This window comes from Brassica oleracea, chromosome C2 (assembly GCF_000695525.1).
Source record: "Brassica oleracea var. oleracea cultivar TO1000 chromosome C2, BOL, whole genome shotgun sequence".
Taxonomy (NCBI): Eukaryota; Viridiplantae; Streptophyta; class Magnoliopsida; order Brassicales; family Brassicaceae; genus Brassica; species Brassica oleracea.
In genome coordinates, this window is record NC_027749.1 from 3244395 (window position 1) to 3264136 (window position 19742).

Sequence of the window (19742 nt, forward strand, 5' to 3'; positions counted from 1 at the left end):
GCCAATCACCTTTTTTATAACAATTTAAATAGCAAGACAGGAAAACTGCACATATCCAATTTTTTTTGTCCTTTTCTGCTAAATAGCAGTTGTCCTGCATGTCCTGCAGTTTACTCCACTTTTGTAGCTGTTCAACTATTTTTATTTTTTCTTACCATTACGTGATTTTTTCTAAATTAACTTAATTGAAACTCTTTAATTAAATAACACTAACTATTAAAAATATATTCACTCTCGCACACTCCAAGTTGAAGCTGTTGTCACACCTTCTCTTATAATATGTGTCAATCAAAATGATAAAAGGGATCTATTTTTTTAAAGGGATCCATTTCTCATCTTTATATGTTCGTATTTAATATATGTATGTATTAAATTAGAATAAAATATATATATATATATGAGAATACTTATTTAAGAAAAAATATACAATAAATATTAATAAAATATATATCATTAATTAAAAATTAATATGATTTTGTATTAGTCAACTAAAGTAATAAATCTAATTTTTATAGATGTAGTTTTACCTTATATATAATAATTATTCTAATAAATATATTCATAAACTATACATATATAGATTTTGTTTCTTTCACTTTATTCATATAAATATAGTTCACAAAGTTTGACATTAAAAATTGTAAATACATAATATGATAAAATTGTTATAACATACTTAATAATATAATTTTCTCTAATTTGTTAATGGTTATCTCACACTAATATTATTTGTGTTGTTTTTAATTTATAGATATTATGTCTAATAACCGACAAACACACAATATTTTTTGATATTGTTTATATTTTTTTATACATTATGTATTTTAGTGTAATTTTATTATTTAAATATATATTATATATTTTGAATTGTTTTTGTCATTCATAATTATAATAAATTATTTGATATGCTTTGATATTTACTTGATCTGCATGATCTGCATCTCTCACGCATCGTTCGCTTGATATAAATCTCTCCTGCATGATCTGCATCTCTCCTGCATGATCTGCACTTGTTCTGTTTGATCTGCATGATCCGTTTGATCTGCACTGCTTGAACTGCTTTTACCTTTCGAAGCCTGAATTGTGGGTTTTATCGTAAATGTTCCTACCACCGACAGCAATGACTTGTGAAGTGATTTATAGTACAGAAGCATCCTGAACAATTACTGACATTATTTGATGACACCTTCCGTATCGTATATATAATAGATTTTCATTCTATGATTTAACATTCGCGTGAAATAAAAACAAATTCTATAACATTATTTTGGGCTTTTGATTTTAAAGAGCTTACGGTGCTTGAAGGAAGCCCAAATTAAAAACCCAATATTTTGGCTAATTTAACTCAGCTGTTTGCTTAAGAGTCAAGGCATGCTCACACCCAAATAAACTATTGAACAACTAATAAACAAAACAAAAGCATTAGAATTGCAATCAAGATCAAATGTTCTTGTTCAGTAACAATTATATGTACGTTTTATTCAGACCGTACTCTATCCATTCTATCAACACTCTTCCTCCCTCTCTCAGTCTGATGATTATGGCCAACGCTCTTCCTTGACTTGTCGTGGAGGTCAACGCTCCTCCTCGACCGATCTAAATGCTGCTCGAAAGTGAGTCTCAGCTTACTCTTCTTGGAAGGACCCTTTGGCGGTTTCTCTTTCTCCCTTCTATCGACACTTTGCCTTGGTGGCTTCTCTCTTCTATCTACGCTCTGCCTCGGCATTTCCACATCGCTGCTCTGGTTCTCTGAATGGCACGTGCTCTCCCTCGAGGAGAGAGGTCTCTCTACGGCTGTCATGAATTTCTTAAGGTGTTTGATGTATTCAGGGTAGTGTTCTAGATCGCAATGGCTACCACCTTCGAGCCAAAGCGGTTCATACTTCTCTTTAGAGAGTTCCCATAGCTGTTTTCCATGGGAACAGTCAACAACTTCATCTGAAGTTCCCTACAACAAGATGAATAATCCACCAAAGAGAGTTAAAGACACTTATAAAAAAACAAGAACAGAGAGAGATAGGCTGTGATTTCGAATCGAATCCGCCCAACCGAACAAAATTTTTGGTTAGTTCAGTTAGGAGTTCGATTCGATTCAGTATTTTTTTCAAATCATAACCAAATCATACCACAAAATTGAACTAAACTAACCGAACTAACCAAACTTATTTCAAATTTAATAAAATTAAACCAAACTCTAACCGAAATAATAAAAAAATGGGTAGAATTTTCAAAAAAACTAACCGAATAACAAATCGAAATTTATTTTGGATAACTCGGTAAAATTTATGTTAAACGAAACTACTCAAACCAAATAACCAGAACTACCCAAACCCTCATGCCTAGAGAGAGAGAGAGAGAGAGAGTTGGATATGTAACTCACGTGAATGACAAGAACCGGGCAATTCACAAGTGTGATCTTGTCGATGTTCTGCACAAAAATAAAAGAAAACATAAACCTGCAACTGTATGATCCATCAAAGAATAATGAACTTATTACCTTGTAGATGTCGAACCAGTACGTCTTCTTGACCGGATACATTACTCTAAGACCCGAAAGAATCGGGCTATGGAGAACAGCAGCTCTCAACTGAGGCAACCGAGCAGCGAGATCTAATGTAGGTCCACTTCCTACAGATTGGCCATAAAGGATCACATCTTCCTGTTTTGCTCCATAGCTCTCTTCAAGACATTTATAAGCAGCTTCTATATCAGAATATGTATGGCTCTCACTCGGCTAAAGTCACAGACACACACCAAAAAAAAAAGATTATTATAATTAGTTATATAGCTATTATCAATACTCTCATATGTTTGTTAAGGACAAACAAACCTTTCCAGTAGACTGTCCATACCCTGAGTAATCATACCTGCAAGAAGAATACAGAAAAGCAAAACATTTTACGAAGCTGAATCAAGCTAAGGAAGGATCTGAATCTTGGTTTGTAATTTTCAATGCTAGGAATGATCTCAAGTTGAGAGATGTATTTCTCATTAAGATCATTCTGAACTAAAGTTTCAGACACAAGCAGAAACATACAGATTAACAATAGAAGAAGTCTAAAACCCCAATGAACAATATATACAGATTAGACCCAAAACATCTTATACACAGACAAAAACAGAGTTACAGAACAGAGTAGCTTATACAGAGAGCAACAGTTTAGGAAGAAACAGAGGTAAAGACTGGAACTTTAAACATACCCCATAAGATTAACCTTGAGATGGATGCTGAGCTCGATGAAGAGCTCATACATCTGCCCCAGATCGGCTGCGTTTCCATGTGAGTAAAGCAGAGTAGAGGTAGCCATCGGGTGTCTCACGTGCACAGCTACGATCTCTGTTCCTTTACGCGTCGGAAGCTTTAAGACTTCCACGTTTTCACGGTGAGGAAACGGGTTCATCAGAAGAAGTCCCGTCACTTCGTCGGAGACGAGCCTGTAAGACGACGGACTCGGCGGACAGAAAGCCAGCTTCGCCGCAATTGATGACGTCACCCCTCCCATCCCTCTCTGTCGAGAGTATTAAGGAAGAAAAAGTGGCGCTTGAATGGGTAAAGAAGGAGAATGATAATTAAAAAGTGTTATTAAAGTTTGGCTTTTTTAAAAAAAAAAAAAAATCGATGAAAAGGAATGGAGTTTACACTGTAAAATGTTTTTCTGTGATTCTAAAAGAGGATAAATGATTACAAGTACAGAGAGGTGCAGACAAGATGGAGCTTATGTCAATGGAGTTATATCACTAAAGTCAAATACATGTGGACAAGTACTGAAAAAAAGGTTACTTTTCTGCAGGTAAAAGGAGGGTTTTAGACTAATAATTCAGCGTTGGTGGAGTGCTAAATCATAGGTTATGATTAAAACATGTATATATTTTGGGAGCACCAAATTTAAGAGCGAAGATGAATGGCACAATGAAACTTTATAACTGATTTGAACAAGGACGTTACAAAATGAAGATGATAAAACGTTAAGTAATACTAATACTAGTAAGCAAAAGCTTGACAAAAGAAAATACTAGTAAGCAAAAGATGTAGTATAATTTTGTATTAAAATCATAAAATGTAAAGGAGTATGTTGGTTTGGTTTGGTTTGGTTCATGGGGGTCCATGATAGATAAGAAGCTGAAAGCAAGTTTGGGAATGATGGGTCTTCACTCACGCTGTCACGCAGTCACGCCTTATGTGACAGCTTGAAAATATTTGATTTTGGTTATTTTAATTTCTGTCTGGGTAACAAGAATTTCTATACTTTTTGTTTTGGGAATATATTTTGCTAGTTTTATATAATTTATATATAAATGTTTCAAAAAAAAAATCTTAATTACTAAAAAGTTTGAGAAAATATAAGTTTTCATAACATGCTTGCTAAAAACAGTTAACCGGGAAATAAAAAAAACTTGGTACAATCGAAAGGCTCTACAAAGGCCACCCACATGCATGGACCAAGTCTCATACAAACTATACAACGAAAGCAAACCTCTAGAAAAACGAGTTTGGATGTACAAATTTTAATTGAGCCTTCGTCCAGAGTAGCTTATTGGCGTGGTCCTCGTGTCAACAAGTGAAGCTGCTTATCCTTTTTATAGACACACAAAATACACACACATGTTTAGTTATCTTTTTTTTATTAATTAATTTTTGTAATGGCAAAATATATAATTATATATACATTCTCATATATATGATATTAGGAAATTTAATATCTGATTTAGTAATATCAGATTTTTTTTTCCTAAAAGGAAATCTAACTATTAAAGCAAAATCCCTACAAAATTTTTTGTCTTTGAGTTTTTAAGTTAATTACAATGGCATGCCATTTTCTTATTAGAATAATTAGTTATTTTCTCACTTTTAAATTCAACCAATCAAAAATAAGCTTTTAATACTAATATCTTTAATTCAATTAATATGACATTTATTAACCTATTCTCTTCACGAAATATATACATATTTCTTTTTATGGTTTCATGTTCCAAATCAACTAACCTAGAAAACATTTAATAGCAAATAATGCATATTTTTTTAGAACTTAGTATATTGAATTTGACCATATCCATATAATGGGTCAAGATGTCATCGGTAAAAACATAAATATTCATACGTTTTTTTATATTGAAATTTGACCATATGAAATTGTTTTAATTGTATGACACCAAATTTATTTCTCGTTTACATCTTTAATAAACCGGATCTTTATCCTCCCTCCGTTTCAAAAGAGATGATGTTTTATGGAGTTTTTGATGTTTCAAAATAGATGATGTTTTCATATTTCAATGTACTTTTTAACTTTATCAAAATCTGTGTAGCCAATCATATTTTATAGTTTGTTTTGTGATTGTTTTGTGATTGGTTGAATAATTTTTAATTTATACTTTAATGATATTTTTAGATAAAAAACAAGTTTATTAACAGTTGTGCTCCATCCTAAAACTTCATGTATTTTGAAACAAAGTGAGTAATTACCTAGAGGTGGGCATTTTACCCGATACCCGAATCCGTATCCTAATCCGACCCGAAAAACCCGAACCGAAATAGCAAAATACCCGAACGGATATTGATTTAAGAGAGATTGGATATCCCAATCCAAACGGATAATATCCGAACCCGAATGAATATCTGAAGATAACCGAACATATGTATATTTACCCTTATATTTCTTGTTTACATCTCTCATTTTATTTCAAATTAAATATCTTTATTGATGTTACACATACTTTAAGATCATATAATACTAGTATTATCACCCCGTGCTTAATTTGTGCTTGCAATTAAATTCTTTTAAAAAAATAAAATTATAGTGTTCTTTATTGTTTATTTTTTTGGTAAAATTTAGTGTTCTTTAAAACTAAAATAAAATAAAAATTTACAATGAACAAATGTTATTGTGAATCATAAAGAGAAAATTTAAATTTGTTGTTACATCTTAAACTGTCCAATATATATATAGACCTAAAAATATTTGATTTTCCAAAATAAAAATCACTACGGAGAACAAACTGAAAAAATGGCTTGCACCAGCAAGATTAAAATACCAACCTTAGTTTTGTGGATAATTGACCTCTCTATTATCTTTGTAGTTTTTCCGTCTACTTCTATAACTTTTTTTGTTTTCTTTCAGTTTTGCTTTTACATTTCTTCATCTTCAATACCATACTTTCTCCAACGTTTTTTTTTTGTTTTAAGGAAAATTTAGATTTTGGTAACACTATAAGAAAAATAAAACAAAAGTGTATCAATGTTGATCTGTTGATCAGAAGGTAAACATAAAATAATGTAACCACATTTTTGTTAGATTATAAATAAATAAAATAAATATAAGGAAGACCAACCTGATCAGGTGAGGTCTCGATCTAAAGAGTAAACATGAGTCTTTCTCGTCTATCCTATCACCCGAATTTTGTAAGCCTTATTTGTTACCTTGTAGTTATCACCACATTTGTTTCTTCTAGTGTTGCTTCCAAAGTTTCTTTAAGACCTTGCAAGTGCGTTATAAAAAGACTAGCTCTTACTCTCTCCCTGAATTATCACCACCACGATAAATAAACATATATATATTACAGCAAAACTGAGAACTGATTTAGTCTATTTTGAAAATCTTATTGACTTGTTTTGTTTATGTTTCCATTTTCATGTAGTATTTTCCAATATCTAAAAAACTATATGTAGATTAGAAGAGGAAGAGGTTTATGGAAAACGAATTCAACATAAAACAAATTTGATTCGAACATGAAGAATTCGGGGGTTTTCAATCTTACTAACCTGGAATTTATGTTCATCTGCCAACTTTGTAGTGAAGCTCCGTTTATCCGTCCACAGCAAATTTCTGTTTTCTCAATTCGTTGAATTTTGTTTTTGAATTTTTTTGTTGTGCCACCTTTTGGCTATAGACTATGTTTATATGGATCTACAGTTGTTGATTCGACACTGTAGATAACGACCATTAGAAGTTTTCATCACACTATAGAAATTAAAGAGCCAGGAATGGTTTCAAAGAATTTGAGAATTTATAATTTTGAAAGCAAATAGAAATGATTTAAAGTTTATGGCATCATGAGTTAAATATTTTATAGGGAAAAAGATTAACGGTTTCCAAATCGTGAAATCGTGGTGTTGTGTGAGAAATTTTAGGGATTTTTTAATTTTATATAGATATAAGTTAGAGAAAAATGAAACTGTTTTTTTTTCTTTTATTTAATTTGTGAAAAATAATTTCCAAGTGTCACAATTTTATTGATTGAGTGACTTGTGCTTTAGTATATAAGGGATATACATATAATTACGGAGAAAACGATTTGTCACTCAATTAAAATGCATGTCAAGTTTTTTTGTTTCATGTATTAGCAAAAGTTACATTCAAAATTTCAAAACAATAACCAGATTAATGTTTATTTATTTTTGAAATGTTATCTTCAAATCTATCAATCATTCAATCTATTAAAAAATAAAAAAATTAGTTAAGTGAAATCTATATTTTTAAATAGAATAAACCTAAAAATGAAAATTTTTATTTTTATTTTTCAAAATCTCAATATCCGAACCCGACCTGAAATAACCGAACCCGAACTAAAAATACCCGAACCCGATCCGAATTACAGAAAAACCCGAACGGGTTCTATACCCCTATGCTGAAATATCCGAAAATCCGAAATACCTGACTCGAACCCGAACGGGTATCCGAACACACACTCCTAATATTACCCGTAAAAATAAATCAGTTTATTATTTTAGTTATTTTTCTATATTGCCATATCTTTAAAGATGAGAATCATTAATTCAAAACACATGTAGTTGTAGTTTTTTTCCTTTTTTTCATTAGATAAATTATTTGAACAAGATTATACTAACAAATTATAAAAATATGTAATAAAAAATATACTTAAATACATAAAAATATATACAAATTATAAAAATACATAACAAATATATAAAATATGTTAGATTATTTTATATAAAATACATAATATTATAATCAAAATCTAGTACATATTTTAAAAAGTCAATACTATTTGGTAATGACACATAAATATTCAACAACATGCATTGTCTTTATTCATTGATTTGATTCCAATTGTGTAGTGTGGAAAATCTGAAAGTTATACAGTAATGACACATGTCAAAATTCCTTTTTAACATTACAAGTATAAGCGTCGTTTCCTTTGGATACAATCTACTTCTTTTTTTTTGGTCAAAACAACAAATTATCACCCTACTGACACATGTCAAAATACTTTTCTAACATATGTTACATACCAGTAATCATTGTTTCCTTGAATACGATGCTTTTTTTTTGACAACACAACAAAATATCAATAAAATTGATTATGTTGTCTAAAGAATAGGGAAATTTACACTATGGATTCTTTCTAGTATTTGCTTGTGTATGTGTATATATAGAGGTATAAAGACCAAGATATAGAATTATAAAAAACACACTCATTAAAATAGGATCAGTCTAATAAGAAAGACAATGTTGGTCTTATCGATCATTTTATCGTTAGGATTTGTCTTCCTCTCTATAATTTTGATTCATTATGTTTCAGTATCTAAGCAAAATGAAACAAAAGATAATAACTCATCGCTAAGTGGTAGCATGGGATGGCCGTTTATTGGAGAAACCATTTCTTTCTTCAAACCTCATAGATCAGACTCCATTGGCACATTCTTGCAACAACGTGTTTCACGGTAACAATGACTTATTTTCTTTAACTGATCATCTTGTTTATATAAATTGCCCCGAAAAATATCACAGAAAACTAGAAGCAATATCATTTTGATTGGAGAATAATCTCCATAGTAATACAAACGAAACTCTATGTGCAAGAGAAATCTCTCTGAATTTTTGCATATATGACATTCTTGTTTTCTGACCAAATTCTGGTTATTGTTGATAAAAAGAAATCCAATAGAAAAAAGTTGGATACTGTAAATCTGTATTTGTAATAATACAAGATAATAGCTTATCTAAATTGGAGATCATTAAAAATTGTGAAAGTTTTTTTTTCAGGTATGGAAAAGTTTTCATGTCAAATCTATGCGGTGGAAAAGCAATAGTGTCATGTGACCAAGAACTCAACATGTTCATACTTCAAAACGAAGGGAAGTTATTTACATCGGATTATCCAAAAGCGATGCATGACATTCTCGGCGAATATTCCCTCCTACTAGCCACCGGAAAAATTCACAGGAAACTAAAAAATGTTATCATTAGCTTCATCAATCTCACAAAGTCGAAACCCGAGTTTCTTCTCTGCGCAGAGAACCTCTCTATATCGATGCTAGAGTCATGGAAAAATTGCAGAGAAATCGAATTCCATAAAGAAGTTAAAATGGTAATCAATTTATTATAGAGTCATTAACCTTGATTTAGTACATCTTTTTTTGATTCTGGTATCTTTCTTGTGGTTGAATTATTCAGTTTACTATGAGTGTTATGGTAAACCAACTATTGAGCATCAAACCAGAAGATCCAGCAAGAAGTTATGTATTACAAGATTTTTTAACTTATATGAAAGGGTTTGTATCGTTACCAGTACCGCTTCCAGGAACGGCCTATACAAACGCAATTAAGGTTAGATCCAATCCTATTACATTAAATCCTCCAAGGTAACAAAAAAGTTGAGCTCCTCATTGAAATTTTAATTTCACGGATTAAGGTTTTGATTTTTTTCCTTTTGCGTTTTTTTTGGGTCAAACTGTCGTACGTTTTCCTTTGCGTTTAAAATATAAAATATAACTGAGCTATTTTGTAAGAATTAAAATATGTAAATCCACTTTTAGGGTTTCACAGTTCAGCTATGTCCAATTTTTTTGGGGTTAAAAGCTATATCAGGCATTTTCGTACGTTTTGCTTTTAGACACATTTATATTGGTGTTACAAAAAAAGACACATTTATATATGCAGTTGCATAGCATATATAATTTAATATAAAATAATATATAGTTATCAAAAAAAATTTTGAACAAATATATAGTTATCAATTATTTTTAATGTTTGCTAGGCTAGGAAGAGATTGTCCACGAGGGTTATGGGCATGATAAAACAAAGAGAACATGAAGAACGAGAGATGAAGAAGGGATTAAGAGAAGAAGATTTTCTAGATGTGATCATGTCAAATGAGGATCTAAATTATGAAGAGAAAGTTAGCATTGTATTGGACATTTTGCTTGGAGGCTTTGAAACAAGTGCCACTCTTCTTTCCTTGGTTGTCTATTTTCTCGCAAAATCTCCAAATGTTCTTCAAAAACTCAAGGTTTAGTACTTATATCTTTTCTCCTTATCTATAGATATTTGCAATGCTTAGCTTAATTATCCATGCATGTGAATGTGTGCAGGAAGAACATGAATCAATTAGAGCCAAGAAAGGAGATGAAAAACTCTTGAACTGGGAAGATTATCAGAAGATGGAATTCACCCAACGTGTACCGATCCCATAATTCTTTTTCATTTTTTTCTTTTTATCAAAAATGTTTTGGTAAACAAGTTCAAATATTTATATTCTAATTTAAAATCATAGGATATATATTGATCTTTAGTTTTTGAATGTGTTCTTCTTACAAGTACTTTTTGCATAATTGATCGAATTTACAGGTGATGTCTGAAGCACTGCGATGTGGAAATATTGTCAAGACGGTACATCGAAAAGCTACCCATGATATTAAATTCAAAGGTTAATTAAATTTGATAATCTGTTTTTTTTTTAAATTACTAGTTAAAAGCAATATTAAATTAAATTTGTAATTTTGACCCTAAAAAATAAATTTGTAATATGCTTGATTGGCAGAATATGTGATTCCAAAAGGATGGAAGGTGTTTCCTATTTTCACAGCAGTACATCTTGATCCATCTCTCCATGAAAATCCTTATGAATTTAATCCCATGAGATGGACTGTAAGTAAAATATTTATAACAGATGCATTCAAATGGTAAGCAGAAATAAAGGTAAACTGAAAGAAGAAATTAATATTGTTTCTTGAAAACTATATAAATAGGACAAGGGGAAGATGAATAAGAAAACGACGGCGTTTGGAGGAGGAGTAAGGGTATGTCCTGGTGGTGAACTTGGAAAACTCCAGATTGCTTTCTTCCTTCATCATCTTGTTCTCTCTTATAGGTTTGTCTCCCTAGCTCTAATCACTCTCTCTCTCTCTCTAGTTAACTAATGATTTGGACTCTTTATCCGACATAATCATCTATCATATTATGTTTAATTCATAGCTTAAATGTTTTATACCATTTAAGTTTCGAAAATTATCATTAGCTCATGTGGAAACTTTTTTGTACGTTGGTAGGTGGAAAATCAAGTCAGACGAAATGCCAATAGCGCATCCTTACGTAGAGTTCAAGAGAGGCATGCTTTTGGAGATCGACCCAACAACATAAATCCATGAAGATTAGCTGCGTTAATAATGAATCCATCTGATATTGAAATTTAAATTAACCTTCAGAAACTATAAATCTAGTGTTTTAATTATGTCGTATTTTAATTAGTTTCTTCCGTAGCAAAATCATGTATGATATTGATATATATTACTTAGCGGTTCTTTTGAATCTTGCTCTTTCTCTCATGTATATTGTTTGAATAAAGTTTGAGCTGACTCTATTTTTATGTTAATGGTAATGTTGGTTTGAAAGAAGCTGCAGTTGAGATGAGGGATTATAGGCCAATATCTTGCTGCAATGTCCTATACAAAGTAATCTCTAAGATCATTGCAAATCGTCTGAAAGGTACGCTTCCTCAATGTATATCCCCAAATCAATCAGCTTTTGTTAGAGATAGATTATTGGTGGAGAATCTGTTGCTAACTACTGAAATAGTCAAGGATTATCATAAGGAGGATATATCACCTAGATGCGCCATGAAGATTGATATTGGAAAGGCTTTTGATTCTGTTTCCTGGCCTTTCATGCTGAACACATTGAGAGATCTAAATCTGCCAGAGCAGTTTGTGCATTGGATTGAACTTTGTGTTTGCACTCCTTCTTTCTCGGTTCAAGTAAATGGAGAGCTAGCTGGTTTTTTTCAGAGTAAGCGAGGACTGAGGCAGGGTTGTGCTCTTTCTCCCTATCTCTTTGTCATCTGTATAAACGTTCTGTCTCACCTGTTAGACAAAGCTGCAGCGCAGAAGATCATTGGCTATCACCCTCAGTGTCAGAACATTCTTCTTACACACCTTTGTTTTGCTGATGATTTGTTAGTCTTCACTGATGGTACAAAGCGCTCAATAGAAGGTATTCTCAAGATCTTTGAAGAATTTGCTCATATTTCTGGTCTAAAGATAAGTCTTGAAAATTCCACTCTCTATACGGCTGGGATTTCAGAAGATTAAGAGAGTGATATTCTTGCTTGTTTCCCCCTTTGCGACTGGAAATCTTCCAGTGAGATACCTTGGACTACCTTTGCTCACTAAGAGAATGACGGTGAATGATTATATGCCCTTGGTGGAGAAAATCAGAAAGAGGATGAAGTCTTGGACGGGTAGATTCTTATCTCATGGAGGTCGGCTTCAACTCATCAGCTCAGTGATTACTAGCATGGCTAATTTCTGGTTATCGTCTTTCAGGCTTCCTAGTAGTTGTCTAAAGGAGATTGAAAGTTTATGCTCTGCTTTTCTTTGGTCTGGGCCAGATTTAAAGACAAGTAAAGCCAAAGTCAGTTGGAAGGATGTATGTTTACCGAAGTGTGAAGGGGGTTTGGGGCTAAAACCACTTAAGGAAATCAATTTGGTCCTTGGTCTGAAGCTGCTCTGGAGGATCTTTGCTTGTCGTTATCCTCTGGAGGATCTTTGCTTGTCGTTCATCTTTATGGGTCAAATGGATTCACTGTTATTTGTTTGAAAGGGGTCTTTCTGGTCGATGAGAAGCATAGCTGTAGGCTCTTGGATGTGGAGAAAAATTTTGAAGTTAAGGGATTATCCTAAACAATACCTTAAGATGGATGTTTATAATGGGGAGCATACATCTTTTTGGTATGATTCTTGGTCACAGCTTGGATGTTTGAATGATTTATTGGGGAGAGGAGGAACTTTGGCTATGGGTATCACTGATGATTCACATGTTGCTGATGTTCTAGCGGGGCACCGTAGACGAAGACATAGACTGAGTATTCTAAATGAGGTGGAGGAAGAAATTGAAAAGGTCCGAAATAGAAGTGAAGAAGATGATATCCCACTCTGGAAGCAGAATGAAAATACTTTTGCAAACAGATTCTCAACAAAGAAGACTTGGCAGTCTATGCGTCAAGCTCAGCCAGTCTGCGGTTGGAATAAAGGGGTATGGTTTCCTCAGCCTGCTCCTAAATTCTCTTTTGTTGTTTGGGTGGCTATACGAAACAGACTGCCAACATATGATAGAATGAAGCTTTGGAACAACGCAGTTGATGAGACTTGCGTTCTGTGTACAGAGGCTGAAGAGACTTGTCGGCATTTATTCTTTGGATGTAGATATTCGGGGAAAATCTGGAGAGAGTTAGTTGAAGGTATTATGGGTAATGAGTTCACTTATGAATGGAATGATATTATTGATGCTATTTCGAGACAGCATCAAAAGACCACGAAGGGATTTCTGCTTTGCTATGCCTTCCAAGTTTTGGTACATAGTATCTGGTGTGAGCGAAATGCTCGTCGCCATGGGGAGCAGCCAAGGGATGAGCGTATATTTATAAGTTTGTGGATAAGACAATAAGACTGAAGTTACTTGTTGTGAGGGGTAAGGGTAATTAAGAAATATCTGGATGAAGGTTTATGTGGATGGTTTGGGACGAGAAGACTTCCCTCACAGCTTATAAGCTCTAGATGAGATCGTATTACTGTTTTGACTCTAGTACAAAGTAAACTCTAGATGCACTTAATGTAATACCGTTTTTTTCCGATTGAATAAATTTTGCATTCATTCGAAAAAAAAAAATGTTGGTTTGAACCATTTTTTAAAATTAATGGTAATGCACCATTGGATTAAGTTAGTGAGTGAAGTTCTCAACTCCTTGTTTGTCGTTTACTATCCATTGATGAATGATTGGATTACTTACGTTCTCTATTTTACATTTTTGCTGAAAAAGTTACAAATCAAACACATAGGACATAACCAGATGTTGTTAGAAAGATAGAGGATCCCAAGTCTATATAATATAGTCTCTTAACACGGAACCGATTTATAGATGTGTTTTCTTTTAAAGGTCGTTACATGAGAACTCTAGGAAGATATAATTTGGAGGGCAAGTTACCATTATTTTTTTTTTGATACCCTTGGTATGATCCCAAAGACTTTTTAGGCCCAAGGACTAATCACCGAGAGGCCCATAGAAATTCGGGTTTTCTTGCCACTTAAAACGTCTATGGATGGCCAAGAGGAATCGAATCCATGGCGGAAACTCCAGCTGGAACCTTTTTACCACTAGGCCAAGTTACCATTACGAACTTGAAAAAACTTTGTCGAGAAGAAGGATTAACTTGCATGGACTTAGACACATTGATTGATAACAGCAATTTTTACTAAAAGCAGAGTGAATCAACGAACACACTAACACATATATTCTTTTTACATGAAAGATCCGATCATTCTCGGAGAAACCTCAGTAAGTTGTATCAAACTAAATTCCCAAAATATATTGTAAGAAGATGAACAAGAGAGAAGGGTTGTCGATCTGATCTCTACTCGTCAGTAGAGTTTAATTCTTGTCTGGATCGGTGCACGGCAAATTGGACACGCTTGAAGATCAGGTCCACAGTCGCAGCAAGTCTTGTATCAAAACAGAAAACGAAGTTACTTTAATGTTTCAATCGATTTAGTAAAGAAGATGATTAACATTATGTTTGTAGGATTTTACCTGATGTCCACAACCAAATGCCATGTCTTTAGGATTGCTCAAACAAATCGGACATATCTGTTACATAGAACCAATAACATGAACTTTCGAACCTTAGTTATAAACATAATTTTAATAAATATAATTTTTAATAAATATAATTTGTTTTTTAAAGTACCCGGTTATCAGAAGCTGAGGTTGTAGCGGGTGGCGCAGGACTAGACCTTACAGTATAGCTTTCAGTAGGATAAGAAGGTACACTCGGTTTAAAACTTGGAACACGATTAGCCTTTGGCTTATTGTAGGACGATGCTCCACCATGCATTGGAGGTGGAAGTGGGAACCGTTCCGCGATCTTCCCGTTTCTTCTTCTGCAAGAAAGAAAAGTTAACAAAGAAGAGAAAGTTGACAACTATTATGTTTAGAGATTTACCCTAGAAGGCTAAGCTCTAAGGTGGCCTTGTACTGTTGAGGAATCTCCATGAGAGCAGAAAGAGCAAACTCTGTTTCTTTCAAGGACTGAGCTTTGTTCTTTGCCATGATCTCTGTGAAGTTGACGAACTAGAAACAGAACATCACATAAAATGACTTTGATCTTTGATGTCTTTTAGCTTTTAAAGATAACTTACTTGGAAGTTATCAAAAGCTCTGGCGGGAATATTATCGTCAAACTCCCTCATCATGTCCCATGGTCCATCCCCAACGCCGACCAAGACGATTGATAGAGGAAGCTTACTGCCGTAGACAACAAAAATCAAATCAGATACAAAGAGAGAGAACTTCAAACAAAATGGAAAGATTCAGACAATATTACAACCTCGCTTGCACGATAGCATCCACAGTCTTGAGTTCTTGCGGACTTAACTGTCCATTTTCAGTGTCAACGCTTCTTGTAACCTGAAGTAACCAGTTAATGAATGCTTCTTGTCATTGACACAAAAAAACAATGTTCAAAAAAATAGCTAGACACTAGTTAGGCATTTTACATGAGATTATTGATTAGGTAGGTGCCTAAACCGATACCGATTTTTTAATCAATCGTTCTGAAAATTATTTCGTTTAGATCCGATTTGCTTTGCTGAATAGACCTAAGCCTCGCCTAGACCGATTTTTAATGTTCAAAAAATGGCTAGACACAAATTTGTCTAATTTTTTTTTTGGTATATCTGATAACTTATCACAATCATTTTATTATTAAACTCAAAAATTAAAATTTTTTAAAATAAATGTAAAATATATATATAATAAATCAATAATTAGTTTACGTCTAGACTCCATAATCAGCCTAGCCTAGTTACTAATCCTCTATAAAAGCGCCTAACGATTTCTTAAACATCAAAAAACAGAGGATCATAACAGTAGTGTTGGTACCTGACCATCTGCTATTATCACTAGGACGTGATACTGGCCACCACTCTGCTCAACAATGGTCATGGCCATATCAATGATCGGAGCAAACGAGGTGGGACCTGCAACATATTCCAACTTATTTCAAATTAAGATCTTTGTTAACATTTAAAAGGCCCAAAAAAGGGAAAAGAAACAAAACCTGCAAGCTTAAGCTGAGGCACAATCTCTTTATATCGACCAAGCACTTCCTCAAACCCATTACAGAACCTATCCTCTGGATTGAAACTAAACACATCTTGATCATGTGTTGAAGCATCACCAAAGCCATAGCATGGAATCAAGTTGTCCTCGTCGAAAGCGGCTAAGGTTCTTCCTATGATAGCAATGGCTTGCTCATAAGGGTTGGGAGTGTTGCCTATGAAGTGTAGGCTTTTCCTATTGAAAGACCTGGCTCCTGTTATCAATAATAAAGTGTTAAATCATTTGATGCATTACAACTAAAAGACAGAATGTTACAATCTCACAGACCTGTCCACTCGTTGCTTTTAGTGAAATCAATACCGACAATGAGGTTTGAAGATTCTAGACCCGCATGAGCAAGAGCCTCTGTCACCTAAAGGAAATAGAACAATAATGTGAGGCTTTTTTTTTCTTTGTAATCACCAAGAAGCAAAGTAGAGATTCAGGTTGTCACCTGCTCCAAAGAGGAGTAATCATCGGAGATTTTTGAATACTTGCGCTCCAGCCTCTTCTTATCATTGCCATAACTTTGAGAAGCCGGCGGCTGAGAGTAAGGCTGAGTAGTATATGAAGGTGAATGAGGTTGTGCACACTCAGGAGGTGGAGGAGGATACTGAGGATAGGATTGATGAGAAGCCCATGGTGATGAAGCTGACGTAAACGATGATGAAGAGCGCTGTCTCCATTTCTCCTTAGAGTTCCCTGTCCCCATCAAACTCGAAAAAAGTAAAACCTTTTGGATTCAGTTCAAACCCTCTCAAGGTCAATTTAGTAACCTACAAAACAAAAGATTCAGAAAGATTTGGCATTTATTAGAGTATATTCATGAATCCCAGTAAAAAAAAAGCCAGAAACTTTGTGGAATACTATAACCTGAGGATTAGTGAAAGAGTAGTTTTTTTTTTTCAGACAAAGCTACGAACTTTACAATTAGTTTCATTGTCCGAATTGAACCAAGACTGAATCTGCCGACATTTGGCGGAAAAAGCATAGAGACGAAAAAATAGTCACCTTGGGACTTGACGAAGAGATGAATCAGAGTGAAGGAGCTGCCTTCGATCCAAATCACAGCAGCGTTGGCGTTACAACTTAGAAGTTTCCCATTTTTTGATCGAAAGCAGTTTCACTTTCTGCTCTCTCTATCTCTGTTGTTTGTTTTGTTTCTTCTATCAAATCATTACACGAGAATGATAATTACTTTTCTTTTAAATAAATTGCTAAGCACGCTAATGGCGGAAATTTTCTAAGATCCACTTTACTAAAAAAGTTAGAGTTAATTAGGCTAAAACCCATAAAGAAATATGAAATTAGGAAAATACCTATAACAGTAAAAAGTTAAGTTTTAGTAGCTTCAAAACACAATAAATTACATATTAAGCCCTCATGAAAGTTTGCCCCTATTTGGTGTTATATAAGGTTCCTAGCTAGCATAAAAAAAAGATATGAAATATATTTGTTATATTTTTTGAGATTTATAAGTGAAACAGTATTCCTCACAGAGCAACACCTAAAAAACCATTCTTTGTGCCATTGATGAGCTCTCTCGCACTTTCTTTTTCTTCGTTCTAGTCTCCTCCAGGTAAATTTTTATTTTTTCTTTTATTTTCCGACAACCACTGTTACTAACAAATACATATATATATTCTTATTTTATTTAATGTAAAATATTTTTTTCCTAATTCTGATAAATATAATTTTACAACTTTGAATTGGAAAATCTAGTAATACATATGCACCCAAGAGTCATTGCGAAAAAAATCTTGTCTGACATGTTTGGTATATCAGATTCAGATGAATAACTGAATAACTGTTGAAATGCTCCTATACTATAATAATTCGCTACCTAAAACAATTTATTAAAGGCTAAATAATAAATTATATATCAATATTTAGTTTTAAAATATTTTCCATTAGATTTGACGGATAACTTAATTATTATACATAATTAGATATATGTTAGCCATCTAACAATAAATTTGAATGAATAATCCAAAAAATAAACTGTTATGTATAATAATTTATGTCGGATAATTATAATTTTATATGTTATTAAATATGTTAACCATATAACAATTAATCTTAGCGTCTAATTCAAAGAAGATTCTAACGGGCTATTATTTTTGGTGTATTACAATGCACCAATAAATTATTGTAGCTGTCTAACCCAATTTACATTACAATTTTCTTATTTATAATTTGTGTAAATGAAATGATATCAGTCTATGTATTAGTTTTGTCAACTGGTTTTGTTAGTCGAATTTGCAGAGGTGCGAGGATTTTGAAAATTAAAACAAGTTTAGTAGAAAAAAAATTTAGTTTAGTAGAGGAAAGAGGGTGAGTTGTAATACAAAAATAATTAATATCTTTGACAAGGAAATATGAACATTATCACTGGAATTGCAAGTGGGTTTGGAAGAAAGAGAATGATGGAAAATGAATTTAAAATTAAAAAAAAAAAAGAAGCAATAGAGAATTTAGATGTATTTTCTATTTAATTTAAGCAATAAGGATAGTAGAGTCATTCTAACTAAAAAATAGTGGGGAACAATTAAAATGTGTATTTACCTAAATACATTATATTCTTTGTGTGTAGAGTGCAAATACTCAAATTGTTATTATTATTTTTTCCGTCTGAATTTGATTGATGAAATTTAAAACATACAAGATGAACTTCAACAGCCGGCGGATACATATTACCATCCCCGGAAACATAATCCATACAAGGAAACCTCGAGCCCAAACAAAAGGCAACACATACAACCACTTAAATAAACCTTACAATCATATATCTGAATCTAAAGACAATCTTTGATAAGGGGAATAGCAGTAAGTCCAAAAATCCTTGAACTGCCGGCACTCTTGCCAAGAACCAACCAAGCACAAGAGAGAGTAAGCGACGAACTGGCAAACACAACAACACAAGACCGAACATACCTGAACCCACCGTTCATGGTACCAAGCCAGAACCAAAACGCCTAGTACGAAACTCCACAAAGAGGAGAGACCGACACCGGAAAATAAAGCCCCCTTCTCCAGCGAAACCTTCATCAGAAGGCCTAAAACCCCAACCTCCTTATACTAATTCATCAGAAGCCACCGAGGGACGGACGTATCAGACGAACAACCGGAACATACTTATTAAAAGGTCGCGAGAAGGACTCCTTCAAGACTGAGAGATAGAGAGGTGACGAGAAACTTGAAACTTCTGAAGAAACAATAGGCTTGTTCTGCTCACCACACACAACCACGCCACCATCATACCACCACTTACACCGTTGCAGAACCCAAACAAAGGACAAACAGTAAAAACCACCAAAGACGCCACAGATTCACTCTCCCTAGACGGACAAGAC

General features: G+C 33.4%; 4 protein-coding genes across 5 annotated transcripts; 2 read left to right on the forward strand and 2 right to left on the reverse strand.

The window, feature by feature from the left end:
• Nucleotides 1–1410: 1410 nt before the first annotated feature.
• Nucleotides 1411–3559, reverse strand: LOC106324830 (alpha/beta hydrolase domain-containing protein 17B-like). The gene is made up of 5 exons (XM_013762817.1): nucleotides 3202–3559; nucleotides 2831–2867; nucleotides 2498–2734; nucleotides 2381–2428; nucleotides 1411–1948 (listed from the first exon to the last, which is right to left on the reverse strand). Exons 1-5 carry the CDS (start codon nucleotides 3501–3503, stop codon nucleotides 1478–1480), a joined length of 1095 nt encoding a protein of 364 aa, XP_013618271.1. The 5' UTR covers nucleotides 3504–3559; the 3' UTR covers nucleotides 1411–1477.
• Nucleotides 3560–8454: 4895 nt separating this feature from the next.
• LOC106326221 (cytochrome P450 724B1-like) lies at nucleotides 8455–11530 on the forward strand. Its single transcript, XM_013764243.1, has 9 exons — nucleotides 8455–8680; nucleotides 9003–9327; nucleotides 9414–9566; nucleotides 9997–10248; nucleotides 10331–10417; nucleotides 10587–10665; nucleotides 10780–10886; nucleotides 10988–11109; nucleotides 11288–11530. Exons 1-9 carry the CDS (start codon nucleotides 8466–8468, stop codon nucleotides 11376–11378), a joined length of 1431 nt encoding a protein of 476 aa, XP_013619697.1. The 5' UTR covers nucleotides 8455–8465; the 3' UTR covers nucleotides 11379–11530.
• A 1399-nt stretch (nucleotides 11531–12929) lies between these two features.
• LOC106323181 lies at nucleotides 12930–13679 on the forward strand. The gene has a single exon (XM_013761337.1). It carries the CDS (start codon nucleotides 12930–12932, stop codon nucleotides 13677–13679), a length of 750 nt encoding a protein of 249 aa, XP_013616791.1.
• Nucleotides 13680–14462: 783 nt separating this feature from the next.
• LOC106322714 (E3 ubiquitin-protein ligase RGLG2-like) lies at nucleotides 14463–17568 on the reverse strand. Of its 2 annotated transcripts, none has more exons than XM_013760834.1 (11): nucleotides 17401–17568; nucleotides 16844–17165; nucleotides 16678–16762; nucleotides 16349–16603; nucleotides 16171–16268; nucleotides 15617–15696; nucleotides 15429–15534; nucleotides 15233–15360; nucleotides 14978–15170; nucleotides 14821–14877; nucleotides 14463–14732 (listed from the first exon to the last, which is right to left on the reverse strand). In XM_013760834.1, exons 2-11 carry the CDS (start codon nucleotides 17099–17101, stop codon nucleotides 14652–14654), a joined length of 1341 nt encoding a protein of 446 aa, XP_013616288.1. In that variant the 5' UTR covers nucleotides 17102–17165; nucleotides 17401–17568; the 3' UTR covers nucleotides 14463–14651. The 2 variants fall into 2 exon arrangements, with proteins under 2 accessions (XP_013616288.1, XP_013616287.1); XM_013760833.1 differs by lacking the exon at nucleotides 17401–17568 and adding an exon at nucleotides 17263–17368 and having other exon boundaries at nucleotides 14502–14732.
• Between the last annotated feature and the right edge of the window lie 2174 nt (nucleotides 17569–19742).

Bases quoted from the DNA above. Each gene is read 5' to 3' on its own strand.
- LOC106323181 (XM_013761337.1), top strand. From the start codon at position 12,930: ATGGATGTTTATAATGGGGAGCATACATCTTTTTGGTATGATTCTTGG.
- LOC106324830 (XM_013762817.1), bottom strand. From the start codon at position 3,503: ATGGGAGGGGTGACGTCATCAATTGCGGCGAAGCTGGCTTTCTGTCCG. The intron at 2,735-2,830 runs GTTTGTTTGTCC...CTGTGACTTTAG, and splicing joins ATGGACAGTCTACTGGAAAG to CCGAGTGAGAGCCATACATA. The intron at 2,429-2,497 runs GTAATAAGTTCA...ATTTTTGTGCAG, and splicing joins ACTGGTTCGACATCTACAAG to AACATCGACAAGATCACACT.
- LOC106326221 (XM_013764243.1), top strand. From the start codon at position 8,466: ATGTTGGTCTTATCGATCATTTTATCGTTAGGATTTGTCTTCCTCTCT. The intron at 9,328-9,413 runs GTAATCAATTTA...TGAATTATTCAG, and splicing joins TCCATAAAGAAGTTAAAATG to TTTACTATGAGTGTTATGGT. The intron at 9,567-9,996 runs GTTAGATCCAAT...AATGTTTGCTAG, and splicing joins CCTATACAAACGCAATTAAG to GCTAGGAAGAGATTGTCCAC.
- LOC106322714 (XM_013760834.1), bottom strand. From the start codon at position 17,101: ATGGGGACAGGGAACTCTAAGGAGAAATGGAGACAGCGCTCTTCATCA. The intron at 15,361-15,428 runs GTAAGTTATCTT...TTCTGTTTCTAG, and splicing joins GAGCTTTTGATAACTTCCAA to TTCGTCAACTTCACAGAGAT. The intron at 14,733-14,820 runs GTAAAATCCTAC...TTTTGATACAAG, and splicing joins CATTTGGTTGTGGACATCAG to ACTTGCTGCGACTGTGGACC.